Raw genomic sequence first — 24,745 nt, forward strand, 5'->3', positions numbered from 1 at the left:
TCACTTCGGGCTTTCCTCCCACATTAAGCTGACACGCCATGATATGACTGGAATACTGTTTAAATCGGTGTTAAACCCAACTCACTCACTCTTTGTGTATTTGTTGTTTTATTTATATGGTATAGATAACATGTTCCGGATCAGTGATGTTGGTCCTTCAATCTCCCCAAGAACTATATTCGCTGGAGACAGCAAGGTCTCATGCTATTTAAATAATATATCCAGAGAAATCAAACAGAATGGACCATAGGCATTTTTACCATAATATTTAGTAATTATGTAGCATAGGCTTCCATGGGTATGTTATTCCTTCATTCTAACTAGATTAATAAAAACGTGTGATAAGGTCCCAAGGATGGTTGTCTTGAGAAGCGACTGAATGCATCGGCATTAGTGACCTTGTTCATTGCATGTCGTTGGAGTGGTATGTTGCACGTCACTGATTAGTCTGATCCAGCACTCGATTTTTATAGGCCGGATTTATAAAGCACGTGTATTTACGAGTACGGCGTTCACCAATAACACTAAACAACTATGTTATTACGTTGTAAACAGTTTTTATATTTACTTTTAAATTACCTGTACATTCACCGTGCACACATCATTTAAAACTTCTTTCAAACAGGTGAGGTGAGGTGAGGTGAAATTGGGTTTACCGTCGCGTCTAAGATTATTGCACTTATATAGCGACGTGCATGCACGATGTGTGTGTGTGTGTGTGTGTGTGTGTGGCTGCTTGTACTAGTCCGGACTGATGCCGATTTATAGTGCTAGCTCACTGAGATACCATGAATACCCCACTCAGACACAGTATACTGACTCCGAGCTGACCAGTCCTTGTTTTAGCCCCTTAATGTCGAGCGCCAGACAGGGTAACAACAAGTACCATCTTGAAACGTCTTTTGGTATGACGCGGCCGGGGATCGAACCCCGGACCTTCCGCTCTCCGGGCGGACGCTCTACCACACGACCAAGGAGGCGGCCTTTCAAACAGGTTATCTCACGAACTGTGCCTACACTCGTCAGTTTTCCCATCATGTCAAGCACAATACACGGGTCCAAGCATTTAGTGTCCTCGTATGACACGTACTCAGATACGTGGAAGCAAAATTCCTATTCTCACGGATTTGTTATCGGCTGATTGTTTCCACAAAATGGGAAAAATCAACAACAAATTTATTTTTTTTAAAAATCCCCAAAATTACCTTCTGTTTGGTAGGTTTTGGTTAGATTTAGGGTTTATACAGATAGATACCCAATAAATAATCTGTCATAGGCGTTGCTCAGTTGTTTAGTGACCTGCAGTTCAATGATTTCCCAAATCCCTGGCAATAAGCCAAAGGGCAGTGGAAGAATAAGAGAAGATATTTTTGTCAATGCTCTCTATGTTTATTTAACATGTACTACATGGTGCTTTGTAGATCGAAGGCTGGAAGATCGTTGGCTCAGAGACAAGCTGCAAAAATAAAGTTATGGTTAGACAGGCTTTATATTTAACTCACCTATGCCCTTTGAAACAGAGCGCGTTGACTGTAGTAGAGATGTTTTTCTTTGCTAAAGACATATATGTACAAATGGAAAGCTGAAAATTGACAAAGACTTATATATGTGAATGTGTACTCATGTGGAAATTTACACCACCCAAGATAACTTCAGTTAATGATTGGTTAAATGTGTGTGTCCCAAATAGCTTCATATACATTTTGCCTTTGCCTGTGGGATTTTGCAAATAAATTGTTATTTGGCGGCGTAATTTATTGTTAAACACTGATAGTAACTGTATTACATTGTCTGTTGAGATTCAGTAGACGTTCATTACATTGTATTTGGACAATGATAAGTTGTCAGGAATTTAGTATAATTTAGTGTTACAGTGGTGAGGACGTTATTATATCTAGATGCTCGAATTATCTGTAAACTTCCGGAATAGCATGGATGGATGCTAAGCGTTATAGAGACATGTGGTCTATTTCGTGATGTTCTAGGGACACTGGACTGGTCAAGCACTGCGTGGAAAGTTCTGGAAGCTAGTAGATTATATGAGTAGAGCAGGCGCGTACCTGTCTCATGTCACATTTCATCTGAGATACATCAATACGAGCGATTGTGTGAAGATCACTTATCACCCCGGACGCCAAGCCTAGGTCAATTTCAGAAGCTTGACCACTGACCATTTTGAAATCACGACTGCCAATATATTTTTTATTTGATACTGCTATTGAATACTGTACTTCCACTCTATTGCATACTGCCATTATAATTGCTGTTGCCGTTATTTGTATTGAATTGTAAACCTAGTTAATTGTGTGATACAACTGTCCATTGTATTCCATTAGCTGGTTGTTTGTTGGTTTCACACTAAGTTCTTTTATGTACAGATTTCCGTTTTAACATGCAGTTTCAAATTGGGTATCGACACGTAACAAAATATATGACAGATGAATTTTATCTTCCTTAGTCTTACTTAGATGGTAGTGACCTAATCTGGATTACGTTGTTCCTGGTACAATCCTCCAGTTACCTACCCATACAGGTTCCCTCTGTGCCATCCCCGAAGAACCCGTCATTGCAAGTGCAGTTGAATCCACCGGTCGCAAAGCCAGTACAGAAAGCGTCAACATCACAATTGTTGTCTTCGCTTGAGACACACGGGTCAGCTGAAACAGTATACAGGGTTAGTGTTAGTGTTAGTGTTAGTGTTAGTGTCAGTGTCAGTGTTAGTGTTAGTGTTGGTGTCAGGGTTAGGGTTAGGGTTAGGGTTAGGGTTAGGGTTAGTGTTAGTGTCAGTGTTAGTGTTAGTGTCAGTGTCAGTGTCAGTGTCAGTGTCAGTGTTAGTGTTAGTGTCAGGGTTAGGGTTAGGGTTAGGGTTAGTGTTAGTGTCAGTGTCAGGGTTAGTGTTAGTGTTAGTGTTAGTGTCAGTGTCAGTGTCAGGGTTAGTGTTAGTGTCAGGGTTAGGGTCAGGGTCAGGGTCAGTGTCAGTGTTAGTGTTAGTGTTAGTGTTAGTGTGAGTGTGAGTGTGAGTGTCAGTGTTAGGGTTAGTGTCAGTGTCAGTGTCAGTGTCAGGGTTAGTGTCAGTGTCAGTGTCAGTGTCAGGGTTAGTGTTAGTGTCAGTGTCAGTGTTAGTGTTAGTGTTAGTGTCAGTGTCAGTGTTAGTGTTAATGTTAATGTTAGTGTTAGTGTTAGTGTTAGTGTCAGGTTCAGTGTTAGTGTTAGTGTTAGTGTTAGTGTTAGTGCTAGGGTTAGGGTTAGTGTCAGGGTTAGGGTTACATAGGCTCTATCGATGAATAGGTTGCTATTAGTATCAAGTATGGTCGTTTGAATCTTAACAATAGCATCAAATGATGCAAACTATCACGGGACCTGATGAACCTGCAGCAATTCCGATCAGGAGTCAAACGTTTTGGGACCCAGACGTTCTCAAACCTTTGTCGTGCCCCGTTCATTCCTCTGAATGTTCTCAAATCTCTAATAAGAGAGGAGCGATGGGGAAGCCCTGTAGTGAAAGCGTTTTCTCGTCACGCCGAAGACCCGGGTGCGATTCCCTACATGGGTACAATGTGTGAAGCAATGTCTGGTGTGATATATTATCATATAAAATGTTGGTGGTCATCCTGATTCTCTACCTACAAGGCTCTCCCTTCCCTTCTTGAAATCTGCTACCCACCTCTCAACAGAGGCAACCGAAAGAGCATCATCCTCTATCGCTGACACTATGTCCCCATGGATGGCTCTTGGAGTTACCCCTATCAGTTGGAGGTAATTTATGACAGCACTGTAGCCAGATTTGTCCATTTTCATCACACGAATACCAAGCCACGCTTTGATGCCTACAGACATATGCTGCTTGTAACCATTGCAGGTATTGTACTTAATGGACGCAAAATGTTAAGGGTAAGTAAAACATCCTTCGTAGGTAGGCTCAGGTCCCTTCAGCTACCCCTCGTTCTTCACATGATCATTCAACATGCATACACCTACCAACACAGCTTCTGCCATCGCCCAAGAATCCGTTAATGCAGGTACAGGTAAATGATCCGTTCTCCATTGCATTACAGGTAGCGTTACCATCACAATCGTTGCCTATACACGGGTCAACTGAACCCAATCAAAGAGAATTGATTAAAGCAGTCACCAAACATAATGTAGTCACTTCATATGAAAGCGAACCATCAAGAATCAGTCATTTGTGTATAACGCCATTTATGGTATTTCAGTTACATCTAAGCGGTGAATGTTTGCCAGTGTTATTCCTTGTTTCATATGATGGTGGTATCGGGCTATTTCTACATATTTCAAGTGACATGTCAGAAAACTGTATGACATAAGAAGGTATAAACCCATGTTTAATGGCGGCTAACAATGACACAAACAAGATGGGTATTCCATGGCGATTACATGAGTAGAGAGAGGCAGATGTTTTCCTGATCAGCTTAAGCTGTCTGATACAAAACATTCGACCCGGCAACGTTTCAATTTTTTAGCCAAGTACAATATTCGAGTATATACTCCTTTTGCGCAACAGTTCATTTTGGTGTCCCCAATGATGTTGTAATTTTATCATGACTAAGGTACTCAAGTTGTCACTTGTACTTGTGCTTCACAATCCTTTGATGGTTTTAGGGAGTGGAATATGTGCAGTGCAAATGTATATATTATGGGTGAGGTAAAATGGGGTTTAACGTCGCGTCCAAGATTATTTCACTTATATAACGACGTGCATGTGCATGTGCATGTACGTGCATGTACGCGTGTGTGTGTGGCTGCTTGTACTAGTCCGGACTGATGCCGATTTACAGCTCTAGCTCACTGAGATACCATGCCGCAGTTTGACATGAATACCCCACTCAGACACAGTGTACTGACTCCGAGCCGACCAGTCCTTTTTTAGCCCCTTAATGCCGAGCACCAGACAGGGTAACAACAAGTACCATCTTTTAACGTCTTTTGGAATGACGCGGCCGGGGATCGAACCCCGGACCTTCCGCTCTCCGGGCGGACGCTCTACCAGTAGACCACCATCACTGGGAGATATAACAGACAGAGGATGGTACTTTAAAATTAGTACAGGTATAGATTGGCTTAGTATGGCATGAAACACAAGGTCGACTAGAGCCAGGTATATTATCCACCCATTGTACTGCAGATACATTTGTCATGAAAATTCATGTTTACTTTCCTTTTCTGTTCAGGCACATGCGTACAGTGGGGAATAACAAGCATTTACTACTTAAATGTCTCTATTCCATTTGCATGTAAACATTCCACATAGCTACGCGAATAAAAGAAATTAGAATGTGGGCGAATAATGTTTTTTATTATTATTTGGCTGAATATAGAAAAGAAATGTTAATGACGCTGTGGAAACCAAAAGCGTACGTTGTGATCAGACATCATGTTGTAGGCCCGGATCTATGGTATTGTATGTATAGCTTTCTAGTCGGGATCAGTACCTTCAGGTTCTACTACACCAAATCAGTACCAGTTTGGAGAGTGTGGTTTTCGTAGGGAGCCTTCAGTACAGATCGAGAGATATCTGCAGGCTGCGATTGGAGGATATTCTGTAAGATTTTTATGTCTTTCAAATGTTCATCCATCCAGTTAGTAAAACTGACCATGTTTTTCTATATTTAGTACTGTCTTTTTCAACATGATGACTTATGCTGAATGTGACCACAGCTATTTTCAAGTAGGTGACATTTGGTGCGAAACTGGAGGTGTTGTGTTTAGCTTCCGGTACTAGGAAAAGGAGCTGACTAAGCTAGTCATTTTTTATTTTTTTATTACTGCTCTAAGGCCAAACTGTGTACACACGTACAGGTAATAGCTGTTGAATGCTTAGTTATTTTAAAAAAAAAATTAACGTTACTATAGAAGTCTATCGGAAAACATTTGGTTGTGTGTAACCTTCAAGGTAATTTAGATGAAACCAGTTATCAGTATACATACTATATAAGTTTATGAAAACTACGCGATGCTAAAACATATCTCCCATATGCCATATATGCCTTAACAGGATTCCATATTTACAGGTTCTGTGGTATTTGTAAATGCACGAAAAATATATTGCTATATTCAGTTTGCCATTGTGGATTTGACTACAATTATGTAACAACGATTCAGCCACTATGAATACACTTTTATGCCTGCAGAAAGATGATGCATGGTTGTGTATTTGCAGCTTGTAACCAGGGAAAGTACTTAATACAAGCAAAATGTTAAAGGTGTATTAAACATCCTTCTTAAGTACGCTCAGCCTCTCCTCGTAGTTTAAATGATTCTTTAACATGCAAGCACCTACCAACACACTCTCTGCCATCGCCCAGGAATCCGGGATTGCATGTACAGTTAAATCCACTCCCGCTTGGAGAACATGTAGCGTTACCATCACAATCGTTGCCTAAACACGGGTCAGCTGGAACAATCATTCATCACTAATTAGAATAGTTACCTGACATGAATGTAACCTATTGGTATGGAATCTAACCATTAAAAAGTACAGGACATTATGTTTAACGCCACTTTGAGCAGTAAATGTTAGTATGCTGCCGGTAGCTTGCAATTAAACAATAAGAAATGGTTATCCAATGATGATGTCATGTGAAGAGGGAAGCAGGTATTCTCATGATCAGTTTAAATGATTACATATACAAGACATTAGGTCTAGTAAACTTTTGATAACATTTATTTAATTAAATCCAATAGTAAGTGAATCCTGCTTTTGCCCGGCAGTTTATATATGTGTCTACATGTCTATGATGATATTATGCATGTCATTTTGTCTGAGATATACAAGTTGTCACTTGAGGTTCTGCTTCACAATCCTTTGATTGTTCCTGGTCTTGGAATATGTGCAATGTAAATATAGGGTCGATAGTTAAAAAAAATTGTATTGTCACTCGAAGATATCATAGGCAGTTCATGATACTTCAAAATCTGTACATGTGAAGAGTGGCTTAGTATGGTATAAGTCACAAGGTGACAAGAGCCTGGAATGTTTCCCTGAAGATTGTCCACGCATTGTTACACATACATGTGTCATGAATATGCAACTTTACTTTCCCTTTCTTTCAAGCATATATGGGCAAATGGTGAGGACTGTCATTACAACAAACATTATTATTAAGGTTTCCCGATTCCATTTGCATGTCTGCAGTAAACAGTATATAAATTGTAATGTGGGAGATGTCTGATGGTACGGAAGCCCGTTAGGGCCATTTTTTTCTTTTCTTTTCGATACTATCTTGAAATTTCAAGATATAGAAGCTGATACTAGTATCTTGAAATTTCAACTTATTATCTTGAAATTTCAACTTAATATCTTGAAATTTCAACTTCTGTATCTAGAAATTTCAAGATAGTATCTTGAAATTTCAACTTAGTTTCTTGAAATTCAAGATAGTATCTAGAAATTTCAACTTCTGAATCTTGAAATTTCAATGCAAACTGAGAAGAATGATCAGTGGACTGGCTCTATGGTATTATATAGTCTGCTCATATAGAAGGAATATCTTGTCGGTGATTTAGACTGTATTTGTATACATACTATATAATTTGATGCATGGATGCCGACCATCCGATGCTAAAAACATTATAGTTTACATATACAGTATATGCCTTTACAAGAGATAAGTGCAGTGTCTGCAGTATTAGTAAATCCCAGAAAAGGAAATATTGTTATAATCAGTGTGCCATTGTTGATTCGATTTGATTTCTATTGTGTCACGACGATTCTGTCTGATACATGTATGGGAGGAAAACCATGGTACAAGCTGTTTACCAAACAAGGTGACACCGACGCACAATGCTAATGGTGGTCACAGACCTGGGCAAGACATAACGATGAAATGTCGTTGTAAAAAAAATATGTGTACAATGTTTTAAAAGGATGACCTGATGGGCACGTGGCCATATCACTGGTTTGTAGAATGTGATAATATCAACTTGTTATTTAAAGTTAGAGACCGACGGAATAGCAGGAATATTGCTGAGTGCGTCGTTAAACCACAAGCAGTTATTTTGTATAATAATGGGCTCTACTCACGAGGAATACAGTTTCCAACAGTCCCATTTCCGACAAAGGGCGAGTTGCACATGCATTCGAAGGAAGTGGGAGTATCTTCACAAGCTGCATTTGTGTCGCAGTTGTCAGTGCCATCTGTACATTCGTCAACAGCTGAAATACGATACAAACAAAGTGGTCGGTGAAGTATCTTAATGACATTCAGTGCTATTGGAATGGCGATATTTCATGATGAACGGAACTATAATAAGAACAAATATAACTTGTTTACATTCAGCAGTAATTGCAGAGGAAATGGACATTTTAAACGTTAACATGACAAAAGCGATGACATCATCAACTCAACACATATATATATCTGATAATAAACAATGTCACTCTTATTTCATTCGATAATTGACACAAAGACTACAAGACATATATTTACAAAATTGATCTCAATCTAAATCTGAATCAAACAAATGTATTTATAACCAAATGGTATTTTTTTTTATTTATATCCCGAACAGTATTTAGCTTGTTTATGTGTTAAAAATATTCCGAGATTCCGGAAGATATCGATGTTGTTCACATGACCTATTTATTAAAGCTGGGCGTTACACGTGTATTAAAAGAGTAGAACGCATGTGTCAATCGTGCGCCCTGAATGACATTGACGATGAATAACACTTCCTTCTTATATGCCCATTGTATGCAACATTAAGGGCTAAGTATGTACCTGAATATCACTATGTCAATCCCAATGTCTTTAAATTGATATCTCTGTTAAACAATTCGAAGTACTTACTTTTACAAAATTTATCTTTGTACATATATCATGCAATGAGACCCAGGAAAATAGTATATTATAGACTCTACTGCTCTGAATGTACTAATTATGACAGTACAGTAAACTACGGTTATAACGAACTCAAAGGGACCACTAATTTTAGTTCGTTATAACCGTAGTTCGTTATAAACCTATATACAGCATATGTACAACAAATGGCCGGGACTAAAATATAAGTTCGTTATATCGGTCAGTTCGTTATAAGCGTGTTCGTTATAACCGTAGTTTACTGTAGTATAGGCCTGTGGCCTCCTCGGCACGGACTTAGATGTGCGAGATACTCTAAAGTGTTATTATTACACGCGGAAAGCGCACGTACAATCTCCGAGTTAACAACAACAACGGCACGGACATAAAGAAATCATATCTAAAATGGAACGCTCAAAGAAAAGGAAAAGGAGAAGTGACCGTATAAAATAATAGTAAAGCTTACGTGTAACACAGACGCTGGCGGGTCGATCACAGATTTGACCAGTGGCGCAATTCACGACACATGGCGGGCCTGGATGAACATTGTATACAACAGGTTATGGATAGAGTTTATAGTTTGAAGAGTAGGTGACAGGTTCACTATTTTGGTAAACATAGGATTCTATAGACAATACATAGAAATCTACTCTGTGATGTTTGTACAATTGTGATTGGCGGCCGAATGAAACGGTAAGCCTTTAGTAATGGAAAGGTGTCAGCAAATTGACACACAGATATTCTTTCCTTGATCACACATCTCGATTAAGAGACCGACCATTTGATCTCCCAGGTAGGGTGTTGTGTGGATTGGGTGGCTGTTGAAGGGGAGACCTGGAATTTGCAGGTGTATCTCACATCCAGACAAAATCTACCCACACACACAAGCACACAGGCGCGCGCGCACACATACACACACACACACACACACACACGCACGCACGCACGCACGCACGCACGCACGCATCGCTTTATAAGTGCAACAATCATGGACGCGACGTTAAGCACCATTTCACCTCATCTGACATCACTTGTTGGAAGATAACATATTGCACACATGATAATGGGGTACACGTGCCCAATACGAAGACATTTCAAGGAAAATGACAAAGCTCAAATATCATGTGCTCATCATTTGACTGGCACATGCGTATGGGAGAAAGGAGATTACACATTGGGGAAGATTGCTGAAATCGGCCTGTACTGCAGGTTGTTATATGTGGTAATCTAACGCATAACAAGTTCACATCTGGCGATGCTGAAAGCACGTGAAGGAACTGTGCCTTGAGGTTCGGAAGAAATGCTACTGTTAAAGTTGACGTATGCGGTCTAGCATTGTCCTGTTGTTAGTTTATGTTAGCATTGCTCATAATGGGAATAACATGCAGTGGTGTTGCCTCGAACTTACACCAGTGTGGTAGACTCCCGCCCACAGCATTACACTTCCACCCCGTGGGGATTCTGTGTTAACATTGATCCCCAACAACCTATTGTGGTCGCAAGTGGCCGTCATATAGCAGAAGTATTGCGGATGTAGGCGTTAAACAAAAATGCGAAGCCTATTCTACTACGTCCGATTAGGACAACCGATACTTGAATTGCTGATGTTATAGAGGACACTGCTTTCCAACTTTCCCGCATGGATCGATCACGTGAAGTGAAGTACTGGCATTGGTACCGCTACCCAAGTCAAAAATTAAATATAGTGAGTGAGTATGGTTTAACGCTGCTTTTAGCAATATTCCAGCAATATCACGGCGGGGGACACCAGAAATGGGCTTTACACATTGTACCCATGTCGGAAATCGAACCCGGGTCTTCGGCGTGACGATCGAACGCTCTAACCACTAGGCTAACCGACCGCCCCATTAAAAAAATAAAAAAAGAAAGAAAATAAAGTAATGGTGGTCTGGTACAAATATAATACCCTGGCTTATAGCTGACTGCAATTCTCTTACTTTCAATCGTCCGACAATGTTGTTCTGCTGTGTTGCAGTCAGTCGTAATTTTGCAGTCGAACAGCTGCATACAGACGTTTTCAGCAACGGAGAACCTCCCACCAAACCATGCTTGTCGTAAAGGCGACTATGCTTGTCGTAAGAGGCGACTAACGGGATCGAGTGGTCAGGCTTGCTGACTTCATGCACGTCATCGTATCCCAGTTGCGTAGATCGATGCTCATGATATTAAGCACTGGACTGTCTGCTCCAAACGCGATTATTGACAGACCGCCGTCTTATAGCTGGTATATTGTTGAGTGCGGCGTTAAACAACGATCAAACGAACAAATTACCAACTTGGTACAAAACAATTTCATTGTATCACATGTGTATTTCTAGTTTTTGGTGTATATGTCACTGTAAGTATGATACAGACCACCCGTTTTCCGTTCATACTTACATAGTGAAGTGAAGAGCGAATCAATGATACACATGAGGGTCTCGAAAGTTGCTACTTCATACACGTGCTCCGCGTCCGGGTCTGAGGCAATGCTTTGAAGTTCACTGGCAGCTATGTCTCCTCCAACACCAACTGCGAACACCTCAGCTTTACCTTGCGCTGCAGTTATTGCCATTTGTAGAAGAAAAGCTGCGTTACTGGCCATTCCGTCAGTCAATATGATGATAAGGTTCCGGGCATCTGGTCGTTCGCCTCGCCGATTTGCTTGGAAAACCGTATTGGCTGCGAGATCCAGGGCACTCTCTGTGTTAGTACCCGATCCTGCACCATACGCCAAACCGTTAATAGCGGTCAGGAGGCCGGCTTTGTCATTAGAATAATCGTCAAAGTTTATATCAATACCTGCAGTAGTTGCGAATGTTATGACCGCTACCTGTATCGAATCTGAACTGATGTTTGCACCAGACACCAAATCTGCCAAGAACTGTTTAGAAATGTCGAAATTCGCGGTCCCCACTGACGATGACTCGTCAAGGATTATACTAAGGTCAACTTTTTCAGATGCGCAATCTGCATTGAAAAAAAACAGAAAATAAACATTTTGTTGTTAATTTGTGGAACGTTTCGTACTGTTCATTTTGAAAACCTAATGACTGAATTTGACAAAAGCATCGGCTAAAACATACTGAGATATTCTTTAATTCCTTAGTGTAATAGCCTATTCCCTTTTGAGAATAGATACATCCTTTACAAGAAATATAAATAACATTAACGGGTTTTTGAATCCTTGGCCGATGTTTATTCGTCATCTCAATTTATCATTTGATTCCGGATAACTAAATACATTTTAGAGTTCAACTGACACCAGAAAACCTTTACCAACCACATCGCATCATGCCGGAGTATCAAAATACATCCTTGATAAAAAGAACCTGATTATCAGAATCCTTCCATGTTCGTAGGTTATCATCAAATTGAACATTTTTGGAAAGGACGTAATTTCACCTCATAATAATTGTTCAAAGTAAATAAATCTGGAATTATTACGCATTGTACATAATAGAATAACATGGGTGCTACATATGAATTGTGATACATGTTTAAGATTGAAATAGGAATGTTATAGATGCATTTATACATGTATACACATACTTATCTGCCCATTCACCTTCACAAGGAGCCCCAATAGAACGACTAATACTTGAACAGCCATCATGTTGGTAGTGTGGTCGTAGACGATCCCTGTCGTGGCAGTTATAAGAACCTGAAAAGGTTCAGTCAATTCAGTAAAAGGGAGCACAGGTTGAAGTTATACACAAGGAATAGTAATGTCAAGTTGATCTTTTGTATTTATTTCACTTGTAGATAAAGCCATGAACCGTAAGAAATAACGGTATCCATAATGATGGTAAAAAATTAGATGTAATGCACCCTGAATATCAAAGTCTGAACATTCGAACTACCCATTCATGTATGGCACAGCTCATCAGTTTTTACGACCTGTAAACGGTTTGGCCAATCAAGTGTTTGGGCGGTTGACACACCCACCTTCCATATGGTGAACATAGATTACTGAAACATTCACTTTGATGAGTTAGTTTAAACGACATCCATGTGTCACATTATGAGGCTAATGTTCTGGCACATTAGACAGGTCTGTTATACAGAGACCATACTAGACTAACGTTTATATATATAGTCAATGCGACTAATCAAGTATAAATAGCCAAATGGTGTACTGCTTTCTCCAAGTGAGATTTGTAGAAGGTTTCCTGAAATAAGGAGTATTCATCTACTCGTTCAGTTACCTGCATCACCAGTTTGTTTGGGCTTTCTCCAAGTGAGATTTGTAGATGGTTTCCTGAAATAAGGAGTATTCATCTACTCATTCAGGTACCTACATCATCAACTTGTTTGGGCTTTCTCCAAGTGAGATTTGTAGATGGTTTCCTGAAATAAGGAGTATTCATCTACAGTAAATAACTCGTTCAGGTACCTACATCATCAACTTGTTTGGGCTTTCTCCAAGTGAGATTTGTAGATGGTTTCCTGAAATAAGGAGTATTCATCTACTCGTTCAGTTACCTACATCATCAACTTGCTTTTTTATTATCTACTGTGTTGTTATTTTCAGTGTTCAAATGACATTTCTAGCTTTGATTGGGCTCAGGTACGTCTGCTTGTAAGTTTTGTATTCCTCAGTGAACAGCCACGCATCAAATTCTAATCCAATCTATTGTTGATACATAGAAGTGATAGCGAGAATATTGGACAAAACATCAAATCGGAAATTTAAAGCGTTTGATAACATCGAACATGTGAATTAATCCCCGTTCTACAATATGTCGATTTGTGTTTTAAAAAAATCCCATTTCTGGTAGCACAATTGCCACGTTATGAGTGGAAAAGACAGGTCTTTTTGACATTTTATTTTGAGGTGAGGTGAGGTGAAATCAGGTTTAACGTCGCGTCCAAGATTATTGCACTTATATAGCGACATGCATGCACGTGTGTGCGTGTGTGCTGCTTGTACTAGTCCGGACTGATGCCGATTTATAGTGCTAGCTCACTGAGATACCATGCCGCAGTTTAACATGAATACCCCACTCAGACACAGTATACTGACTCCGAGCTGACCAGTCCTTGTTAAAGTCCCTTAATGCCGAGCGCCAGACAGGGTAACAACAAGTACCATCTTTTAACGTCTTTTGGCATGACGCGGCCGGGGATCGAACCCCGGACCTTCCGCTCTCCGGGCGGACGCTCTACCACAAGGCCACGGAGGCGGTGGTGGTCTCACATTGGAAGTCGTTCAAAAACTGTTTGCACTTTGTTTTTTAATATAATCCCCTTTGACTTTGACACAGTATATTTGATGCATATATTTTCACCACTGTTTTGCCTTTTGTGCCTAATGGGATAATCGAGGCTGCCTTTTCTCTGACATTGACGTTTTAAATTTCTTTATAATTCACAAAAAGTGTTTTATACAAGCTGATTTAAAACCATGTATATTATTAAAAATTCAAAGCATTTGCTTCATTTTGTTTCAATTTCAGTATCCATTTCAAACGATTTGATTTGTCAACATCATACGCCACTATACCACACGCCAACGGATAAAACGTCGTTCCTTGATTTATGGGGCGATTAAGGGGCTAAAACAACGATTGGTCAGCTCGGAGTCAGTGTACTGTGTCTGCAAAAGTGTGGCATGGTATCTAGCACTATAAAATCGGCATTATTCCGAATTCGTACAAGCAGCCACACAAACACATACACGCACGCACGATATGTAAGTGCAAATAATCTTGAGCGCGACATTAAACCCCATTTCACATCACCTCATGGATAAATAGTTGTGACATTTAGGGATAGAACATTAAGGCAAGATGTAGGCATCCTCCATGCCCACTAACTGTGCTCCCCTCCTCTTAATATGAGTGAGTGAGTGAGTTGGGTTTAACGCGCTTTTAACAGTTTTCCAGTTATATCACGGCGTGTCAGCTTAATGGGGGAGGAAAGCCCGAAGTGATGCAGGTCTCAGACGTTTACCACTTCGGTGAAACCCACGAGCACGGGCATGGTGCTGACAAACCTAGAAACATAATCGGGGCGAACCGGGATTCGAACCCACAATCATAGGTTTCTGGCTTGCCCAAGGGACGCAACTCTGCACAGCGAATCGCGGCGCCTTAGACGACTGGGCCACCCGTGCCCCCTCTTAATATGAAGTCATATGCCAAGATATGTCAGAATCGTTAATACATTGAAGGAAAAATATACAACCAAACATATCATTCAGCAGTTTTCAATCTAGAAACCTGGACCTCTGATCTCTTGACATAATATATGTTCTTAACATGTTTTCACGTTCTCTTGGCTGTTAGGCTTCTTAAAAAAATAGTGCTGTTGAATAGAAGTGTTTAACCAGGAGTAAAGATACCATGTGATAGCTATGATAAAAGTGTGCTGTGGCCACATATAGAGAGACGATTGAGGACTGAACGAAATTACCTTTGTAATGTAACAAAATGTAGAGAATCGGACCCGGATCTTCATTGTGACGAGCGAATACTTCAACCACAAGGCTATGCCACCTCCCCGTGAAATGACAGGGACCTCGTCTCTCCTCCCTAACTGAACTAGACAATCTTACTCCTCCACAAAGTTAAAGACATCAGGAATAGGCTGGGATTGGCATTCACAAAAGCATGGAGTGAAGTTTGTGACTAATCTTGGCCTTGAGCATACGACACTCTGAAATCAAATACAAACCTTAATCCTGTTTGAACCAACAGGAGGAATCTGGCTTCATAGAAAATGAACTACCCACCTCTCTAGGATTCGAACCTGATTATACCTGGATCTTTGGCGAGATGCGCTACACTACCGATTCAATTAAAGAGATGCTGAGAGGGTTTGAACAGTTGAAAGCTAATCTGTAAATAACAGATCTAGTGGATGAAATGATGCGTGATGTGATGCTTATACAGTGCAGTAGCTGACCTTTCCTGACCTGAATTGGCCGACTGACTTAACCTGATTTAGTCTACTGCCCTCACCTCAGTGAGTGAGTTTGGTTTTACGCTGCTTTTAGCAATATTCCAGCAATATCATGGCGGGGGACACCAGAAATGGGCTTCACACATTGTACCCATGTCGGGAATCGAGCCCGGGTCCTCGGCGTAACGAGCGAACGCTTTAACCACTGGGCTACCCGACCGCCCCTGCCCCCACCTGAAAGTACCTTGACCATTACTGCCTGAATTGACCCGAGTACTCGTAAATCTTAATCTCAGCATGCACACAGTGTTTGAAGTCTTCAAAATGTTGGTCAGCATCAATAAATAGTGCTGAATAAACTTCTCGATCGTTGCCTATCAAAACACTTTATATTATCCTAACCCCTTGCTCTTGTGAAACAAAACTGTCCTTTTCTTGGTCCAATCTAACACAATCTGACATTTCCGACACAGGATTATGTTTACAGTCATAAACGGAAATACAATGGGTCAAAAACATGTTGCACCAGCAAAGAATACAGATACTTTTACATAAATCAGTACATTCACGAATGTCCAGAATATGAATATGTCACAGCGTTATCTTTATCGGCTGGTTGACGTGGGCGTCAAGTTTTGGGACGGAGCTTAGACGATAAACACCCACAAGGCATTGGTCACTGCCCAAACTCATATTATTATACGAGCGCCTCAATCAGTTTGCTGCCTCTTACAATCGAGCATCTGGATGTAGAAATAAAATGTTACATAAAGATATTTACTTGCATTCATTGCACATAAAAATACTTTGATCGATACATTATTTTTAAACATGAAAAGTCAATGCAAGAGAAAACCAGTCTAGATTATCTGCCGAAACAGATTCCATTTGGCGTAAAGGTGAAAATAACTGCAAACATTTAATAAAGAGAGAACTGAAAATCAGTGATGACACCAGATGTTCGCAAAAAGGGTAAGTGTGTCCTCCCCTACTGATAGTACCCGCCACTCACTCAATTTGCATGAGACCCGTGAAGATTCCGGGGTAGAATAGGTCTTTAGCAACCCATGCTTGCCGTAAAAGGTGACTATGCTTGTCGTAAAAGGCGACTAACGGGATCGGGTGGTCAGGCTCGCTGACTTGGTTGATGCATATCATCGATCCCAATTGCGTTGATCGATGCTCATGATATTAATCACTGGATTGTCTGGTCCAGACTCGATTATTTACAGAACGCCGTCATATAGCTGGATTATTGCTGAGTGCGGCGTTAAACAACAAACCAACCAACCAGCCAACCAATTTGCATAAAAAAGTAAACATTCACTGCCTGACGCCATACAGCAGTACTCCTGTTAAACAAACCGCCTCCGTGGTCTAGTGGCAGAGAGAGTTGAAGGTCCGGGATACGATCCAAAATGATGTTCAAGATGGTACTTGTTGTTACCCTGCCTAGTGCTCAGCATTTTGGGGATAAAACAAGGACTTAATTTAACAATGTTGAAATAAAAAGCCAACATGACAGTTAGGTAAGCTAAAAAAACACTTCATTATATCAAACTCGTTTTAGTAGCGAGACGATTGATTGAACAAGTTCTGTTTGTTGGCCGCTTGATTTCATACACTGAAGCAAATTGTTGGAGGTTATGAACGTTGTTGCAAGTTCTCCAAGGCAACAACTCATGACACGGCGTTACACCGACGAGTATCGTTCGAACGACTCGACTCCTTGTCTAAGGGAGGCTACTCTTACTTTGCAAATCGAAATTCAAGGCCGTGTATACTCCGGCGATCAATTTTAGTACGGCGATGTGTCATTTATCACTGATGTTCTGAACGTTCAGGATGTTTGCATCACTTAAATGGAGGGCGGTTGGCAGAGTTGCATCCCTTTGGCCCGCAAGAAATCCATGATCGTAGGTTCGAATACCGATTCGACCCGATTGTGTTTCTAGATTTGTCAGAATCATACCACTGTTCGTGGGTTTCACCAAATTGGTAAGCGTCTAAGACCTGCATCACTTCAGGCTTTCCTCCCACATCAAGCTGACATGGGATATACTGGAATACTGTTCAAAGCGACGTTTAACCCAAGACACTCACTTAGTGATTACTATAATTCAAGGGACCGCCTCAGTGGTTTAGTGGTAGAGCGTCCGCCCGGAGAGCAGAAGGTCCGGGGTTCAATCCCCGACCGCGTCATACCAAAAGACGCTAAAAGATGGTACTTGTTGTTACCCTGTCTGACGCTCGGCATTAAGGGGCTAGAACAAGGACTGGTCGGCTCGGAGTCATTATACTGTGTCTGAGTGGGGTATTCATGTTAAACTGCGGCATGGTATCTCAGTGAGCTAGCACTATAAATCGGCATCAGTCCGGACTAGTACAAGCAGCCACACACATACATACACGTGCATGCATGTCGCTATATAAGTGCAATAATATTAGACTCGACGTTAAATCCCATTTCACCTCACCTCACCTATAATACTAGGTGAAGCGTCCGTATGTTCTCTCGAGTCCTGTGCTGGCACCAAGGCTGCTGCAAAACCTCCAATACCTGACATAATCAAGTAAACTATGTCAATAGTGTGATACATGCATATTATGCCGACGTATATCTTGAGTTTGGGAACAATTTGAAGGTTCTATTATAACCCGCTTTGAAGAAAGAAGAAACCTTGTGTGGACAGTTTTGCAGACGCCTACATTTGATTCCCCCAAAAGGTGAGGTGAGGTGAAATGGGGTTTAACGTCGCGTCCAAGATTGTTGCATTAATATAGCGACGTGCATGCATGTGTGTGTGGCTGCTTGTACTTGTCCGGACTGATGCCGATTTTTATAGCGCTAGCTCACTGAGATACCTTGAGGCAGTTGAATACCCCACTCAGACACAGTATACTGACTCCGAGCCGACCACTCCTTGTTTTAGCCCCTCAATACCGAGCGCCAGGCTGGGTAACAACAAGTACCATCTTTTAACATCTTTTGGTATGACGCGGCCGGGAATCAAACACCTGGCCTTCCGCTCTCCGGGGGACGTTCTACCACTAGACCACGGAGTGAGTGAGTGAGTATATGGTTTTTACGTCGCTTTTAGCAATATTCCAGCAATATCATGGCGGGGGACACCAGAAATGGGCTTCACACATTGTACTCATGTCGGGAATCGAACCCGGGTCTTTGGCGTGACGAGCGAACGCTTTAACCACTAGGCTACCCGACCGCCCCACTAGACCACGGAGGCGGTCTTATCCAGCAGCCCCGTCATCCAGGACACAGTGGGTGATGTAAATATGTTTATCAAACACTTACAGGCCCAACAATGAAAGGACAAGTGACACGAGTTGTTTCTGCTATGCTCTGAACGTTTATTTAACATGTGCATGTCGGTTTTTACGATCAAAGTCGAAAAGGTCGAAGATGTCGTCAGATGTCAACCCTCGCGTAAACTACCTTTAGGTCAAGATAAGAGACTGATGTAAGAGCGCAGGAATTCTTCCCGGATGTGATTTGGAATTTCGTGCCAAATCTACCGATAACCGAATTTATCACACCAAAATCAACAGTCAGGTATGTATGGAGAAAAAGCAACTTCCGGTTCTACTTCCGAAATCGCTGATCGTTATGGACAATGCTCCCTATCACAATGCACAAGACCAAAACAGTAGGGTGCCAACATCAAATTCCAGAACGTCATACTGGTATCTTGGCTGGAGTCACATGATATTCCGTTTCCCACCAAAGTACCATACCTGTGTAGTATGGCATCGGGATGGCCAAGACAAAGCGTGTGCACAAAGTGGACATTGCCCGATCATACGGACACGTGGTCCCTAGACTACCACCCTATCACTAAGGTAAGGTGAGGTGAAATTGGGTTTAACGTCGCGTCCAAGATTATTGCACTTATATAGCGATGTGTGTGTGTTTGTGTGTGTGTGTGTGTGTGTGTGTGTGTGTGTGGCTGCTTGTACTAGTCCGGACTGATGCCGATTTATAGTGCTCGCCCACTGAGATACCATGCCGCAGTTTAACATGAATACCCCACTCAGACACAGTATACTGACTCCGAGCCGACCAGTCCTTGCTTTAACCCCTTAATGCAGAACCCCGGACCTTCCGCTCTCCGGGCGGACGCTCTACCACTAGACCACGGAGGCGGTCCTATCACTAAGACCTAAACCATATAGAATATGTCTGGGGCATTGTGGAGGGCGATGCTGACAGAAGCAATCATTACAACATTCAAACTATCCGATGTGGAGAAACAGAAATAGTTCAGACAGTATTTGTAAAGAAATTGGGCCACGTGCGTTGACAAAGTTGAGATCGGAATTGAAGCCTTATTACTGGAAAGATATGGTTAAGATCATGCAGCAGTAAACGTGAGGTAAACAGTAAAATTGTTATTTCAGCTGACAGTAACAATCACACACACAAGCATCTAACATGATAGTTTGTTAAACAACATTTTCTTCACTTCTCCACATGTCTACGGTGGCCCATAAGGCACGTGTTGTCTGCCTTTCAATATTTTGATATTTCACTTACGTTTACCATAACCTTTTGCAAATCAACACAATTTGTCATACAATATGTGATAAATCATGTATAAAAACAACCGAAAACATGGAAAATGTACTTTCAAGTAGCTATTGAATCGCTGAAATGTGAAGCGAAAATGTCAAAAACTAAAATGAAAATGTCAAAAACAAAAACGAAAATGTCAAAAAACAAAAGCGAAAATGTCAAAAAATAAAATGAACATACAGAAAACTATAGTTTTCTGTATTTTCATTTTAGTTTTTGACATTTACCATCTCATCCTACCGGGTACCCACTCACTGCTAGGTGAACAGAGGCACATTTCGAACAAAATTACTTGCCCAAGGAGACACCACACGTAGAACATGGGCTTCAATGTGGAGCAGGACCGAAGCCCTAGAATCTCTCTGGAGTCACGCTCATCGTGTTCACCCATCGAACTACTCTCCGAGACCGGCGGTGCTTAACTTCCCCTGATTAGAGATGTTTGCGCTTTGCACAGGACCACGTGCCACCACAGAGTCAAGACAATTAATTGAAAACTTGACAAAAACATCGAAACATAATATGGTACAAACACAAATGAGGAAATGCATCGGACAACATTTTGGTCACTGTTGTGAGTGAGTGAGTGAGTTGGGTTTAACGCCACTTTTAACAGTATTCCAGTTATATCACGGCGTGTCAGCTTAATGTGGGAGGAGAGCCCGAAGTGATGCAGGTCTCAGACGTTTACCACTTCGGTGAAACCCACGAGCACGGGTATGGTGCTGACAAACCTAGAAACATGATCGGGGCGAACCGGGATTGGAACCCACAATCATAGGTTTCTGGCGTGTCCAAGGGACGCAACTCTGCATAACGAATCGCGGTGCCTTAGACGACTGTGCCACCCGTGCCCCCGGTGACTGATGTAAAGAATATGGAAATGCCGTCCACATGTCTATCATAAAACGTTTTGAAAACCTTACTATCACTGAATGCTGTAACCCTGATCAAATATCTTTTGAGCAAGAGTCATATAATGCTCTTTGAAATCTTCGTAGAAAATCCTCAAATGAAGAGCTTAGAGCTAAAAGGGGCCAAAATGCACTTTGGCCCTTTTTTGCATATTATGCATAAATAACATCTTTGAGTTCTTGCCTACCTGTAGAAAAAATATTGTTTGTTTTCATTGATGCGTTTTTGAAATATAGCTACTTAAATTTATATATGTTCTAAAGGGGCCAAAGTCACTTTGCTAGATTTTAACCCCTTTAGTTCTCATTTCCGTGTGTGGTTGAGACTGGTTGTCTGAGAGAGATTTTGAAAGTTTGGACTCCTTATTATTATTTTTCAACTATTTTAACAAAGTTGGCATTAGTTTAAATCATTTAAAAAAACTTCAATAGTATGTGTTTGTACTTTCAGTAGTAGTTACTCAGGCTCACATGTTAAATCCCATGCTAATGCCTGAGGGTAAAAAAGGGCCAAAATACAGACATTGACCCTTTCCGCCCTTACACAAATTAAAAACGTAAGTTTATTTCCTTTTTTGAATGTTTTTTTATAAACATTTATATCTCTGCTGTCAGAATGCGTTAATGTCTGGGAATTTATCGGTTTAAAAAAAGTTGATTAACATGCATTATATTTTGTGTTTTTATCACTTTTCTCAAAACAGACTCCACATGACATTGGCCCTTATGGCTCCAAGCTCTTCAAATGCTTGATCAAGTAAACTGTAACCGTAAATGAATCCGTCATATACATGAATCAAATTATTAACACTACTACTAGTACCTAAAGGCATGAAAATCATAATTAAATGCCATTACTGGCAGATGTTACGGTAGTGATTAAGTACACCCATTAATCAATAATCTCATACAAGTTTTAATCCAAATAGAGATACTCAAAAAAACAACGTTATACATTCAGAATTGCGCAAACAACGGGTGGTCACTTGCAGGGGATTGGTATTATGGATGGTTGCCAGCGGAGAGGGGTTTCAAAATTTAATTCACGCTTATGTATAAAAGGTACTCTCAGCTGAATTGAACGATTAAATTGACTGTAAAAGAGCGACATAATCATAAAATAAATCTTCTTGAAGCAGAGGAGTCTGCTGTGCGATTCCGACTTTACCGTTAATTTTTGTTTATGAATCACAACACTGATGTTCGATTGCACTGTGCGATCTCATGTAGAGTGAGTGAGTGAGTTCGGTTTTACGCCGCTTTTAGCAATATTCCAGCAATATCACGGCGGGGGATACCAGAAATGGGCTTCACACATTGTACCCATGTCGGAAATCGCACCCGGGTCTTCGGCGTGACGAGCGAACGCTTTAACCACTGGGCTACCCGACCGCTCCTATATCATGTAGAGGCCTCCAGTTCTAATGCGAGACAGAAAGTCATTGCTTCCAACTACATAAGCTCTTTTTTTCTAATTAGAACTCTAAGCAAACTTCCTTTGCTGAAAATGCTTGTCAAGTGCACTGCGACTCATCAGGAAGTGTCCTGCCTCGAACAACGTTAAAAAGAAAGTAATATGACTTTACTTCCGTTTGGGGACGTATGTCTAATACAAGACAACTAAATGCAGAAAGTGCCATATGTACCCAATATCAACCTTCTTCTTGAATTAGTGTGAACATAATACATCTTTGAGTGTTTGATGCTGAGGGTGAATCTGACTCAATATCGTTGCAAGTAATTCCAGAACAGTCTAGAGGTTATCCTGCATTTTAACCTACGGAAGCGTAGTAGGGCCACGGTGAATTTTTTTTGTCTAAGTATCTTCTAGGACTTAGTATCTGCTAGGACTTACTATCTCCTACGTAGGACTTACTATCTATGGAATATGTGATGTCTACATTGGATTTTGTGCCCCCAACGTGTTTCAAAGGTGAGATACATCTGTATGTATGAATGTACAGGACAAGGCAACCTTGTTTACAGACCCAAAACTGGACAGTATCCACGAAGTTAGGAGACACCCGTTTGTTTCACTGCTACTGGTTGCCGGTGACATAGAATCGAACCCGGGACCTACTGGTGGGGACTTCGCAGGATTGGAATCATCCTTTATAAATCATATTAAGGAATCTGAAGACAGGCTATTAAGAGACATACGATCTTGAGAGAAGAAGTTCATTCGATCAAGTCAGAGGTATATGAACTGAGAACAGAAGTTAGTGCGAATAGAGAAGAACAGGCTATTCTCAGACTAGATGTTGACGAAGTATCCAACAAAGTAGATGAACTGTATTACTGGTCTGACAGTATTAGTGACCTAGAGTCTAGAGAAGAACATCAGGAAAGACAGAGCAGACGAAATAATTTGATTGTATATGGGGTACCAGAGGGAGTAGAAGAATCTTATAAAGTGTGCAAGGAAAAGATACTAGACATTTTTAATAGAGCCAGACATCTGAATCCTACATATGAGGAACTTGCCTATAGAGACATAGAACGTGCACAAAGGATATCCAGCAAAACAACAAATAAACCCAGCAATCTTATAGTGAAAATGGCACACTGGGATGATAAAATCCAAACACTTGGATTAAGGGATACCCTGAGAGAAAAGGGATATGGTGTGGCTAATGACCTAACATATTTCCAGCGACAAGAGCTAGGCAGGTTACGACGTGAAAATCCCGATAAGAGGTATTTTTTATAAAGGAGGCAAACTTGTCGAGGATGTGAAGAAGGATAGTGAGATGAGAGATAACCAAGAGACACCAGAGAGATCTACAGCACACAGACGGGAGAGAAGGGATAGCCAGAACATCAGAACATCACCCTCGCAAGGACATAGACGGGGAGGTTCACACACAGGACCACGACTTCTGAGCTCTCGCTCTAAGGCCTGGGACAGGACAGCAACACACTAGGGGTGCGACAAGACCCAGCGTGATTGTAGGACGCCTCATGTAGATACGACAGATGATGTCGATGATTGTACATTTGAGAATAGAACATTTGTTTTCTGGAATGTATCAGGACTTAATTCTAAATTAACTGATCAGGACTTTACCGATTATTTAAACTCATTTGACTTCATCGGCATAACAGAAACATGGATGAAAGATATAGACATAAGTTTGATATTTCCAGGATTCAAGCTATGGATCAAAGAAGCTGAAAAGATTTCGAACTTTGGTAGACTTTCTGGTGGTATTGCCATATTAGTTAGACAGCAAAAAAAATGCAACTTCTTAAATATGTAAAATGGTCTAAATTTTACAACAGTGGCATTTTCATGCTGTTAGATAAAACCGTATTTGGAGTTAAAAAAGATTTGCTATATTCATGTGTCTATGTTCACCCTGAATGTTTGACTTGGTACACAAACCCTTTCAGGCAATGCAAAAATGGCATACAAATATTACAAAATGACTTACTTGATACACTAGCACATTGTTATTATGTTTATTTGATGATTGGGGGAAACTTGAATGCCAGAACTAGCACGGAATCTGATT

General features: G+C 40.9%; 1 protein-coding gene across 2 annotated transcripts; it reads right to left on the bottom strand.

Annotated features, from left to right (window-relative positions):
• Positions 1–1,373: 1,373 nt before the first annotated feature.
• LOC124115836 (nidogen-2-like) lies at positions 1,374–12,512 on the bottom strand. 2 transcript variants are annotated; one of them, XM_046476979.1, is made up of 8 exons: positions 12,369–12,512; positions 11,217–11,786; positions 9,283–9,351; positions 8,042–8,173; positions 6,299–6,412; positions 3,979–4,095; positions 2,526–2,657; positions 1,374–1,456 (listed from the first exon to the last, which is right to left on the bottom strand). In XM_046476979.1, the coding sequence occupies exons 1-8, from the start codon at positions 12,430–12,432 to the stop codon at positions 1,446–1,448; spliced, it is 1,209 nt and encodes a 402-aa protein (XP_046332935.1). In that variant the 5' UTR covers positions 12,433–12,512; the 3' UTR covers positions 1,374–1,445. The 2 variants fall into 2 exon arrangements, with proteins under 2 accessions (XP_046332935.1, XP_046332936.1); XM_046476980.1 differs by lacking the exon at positions 3,979–4,095.
• Positions 12,513–24,745: the final 12,233 nt, after the last annotated feature.

The sequence above is a fragment of the Haliotis rufescens genome, unplaced genomic scaffold (assembly GCF_023055435.1).
Source record: "Haliotis rufescens isolate VD_foot unplaced genomic scaffold, xgHalRufe1.0.p SCAF_12, whole genome shotgun sequence".
In the NCBI taxonomy this organism is placed as follows: Eukaryota; Metazoa; Mollusca; class Gastropoda; order Lepetellida; family Haliotidae; genus Haliotis; species Haliotis rufescens.

Excerpts from the sequence above, each read along its gene's own strand:
- LOC124115836 (XM_046476979.1), bottom strand. The coding sequence starts at position 12,432 with ATGATGGCTGTTCAAGTATTAGTCGTTCTATTGGGGCTCCTTGTGAAG. Across the intron at positions 11,787-12,368 it reads GAAGGTGAATGGGCAGATAA|ATTGCGCATCTGAAAAAGTT; the intron begins GTATGTGTATAC and ends TTTTCAATGCAG. Across the intron at positions 8,174-9,282 it reads CGCCAGCGTCTGTGTTACAC|CTGTTGACGAATGTACAGAT; the intron begins GTAAGCTTTACT and ends ATCGTATTTCAG.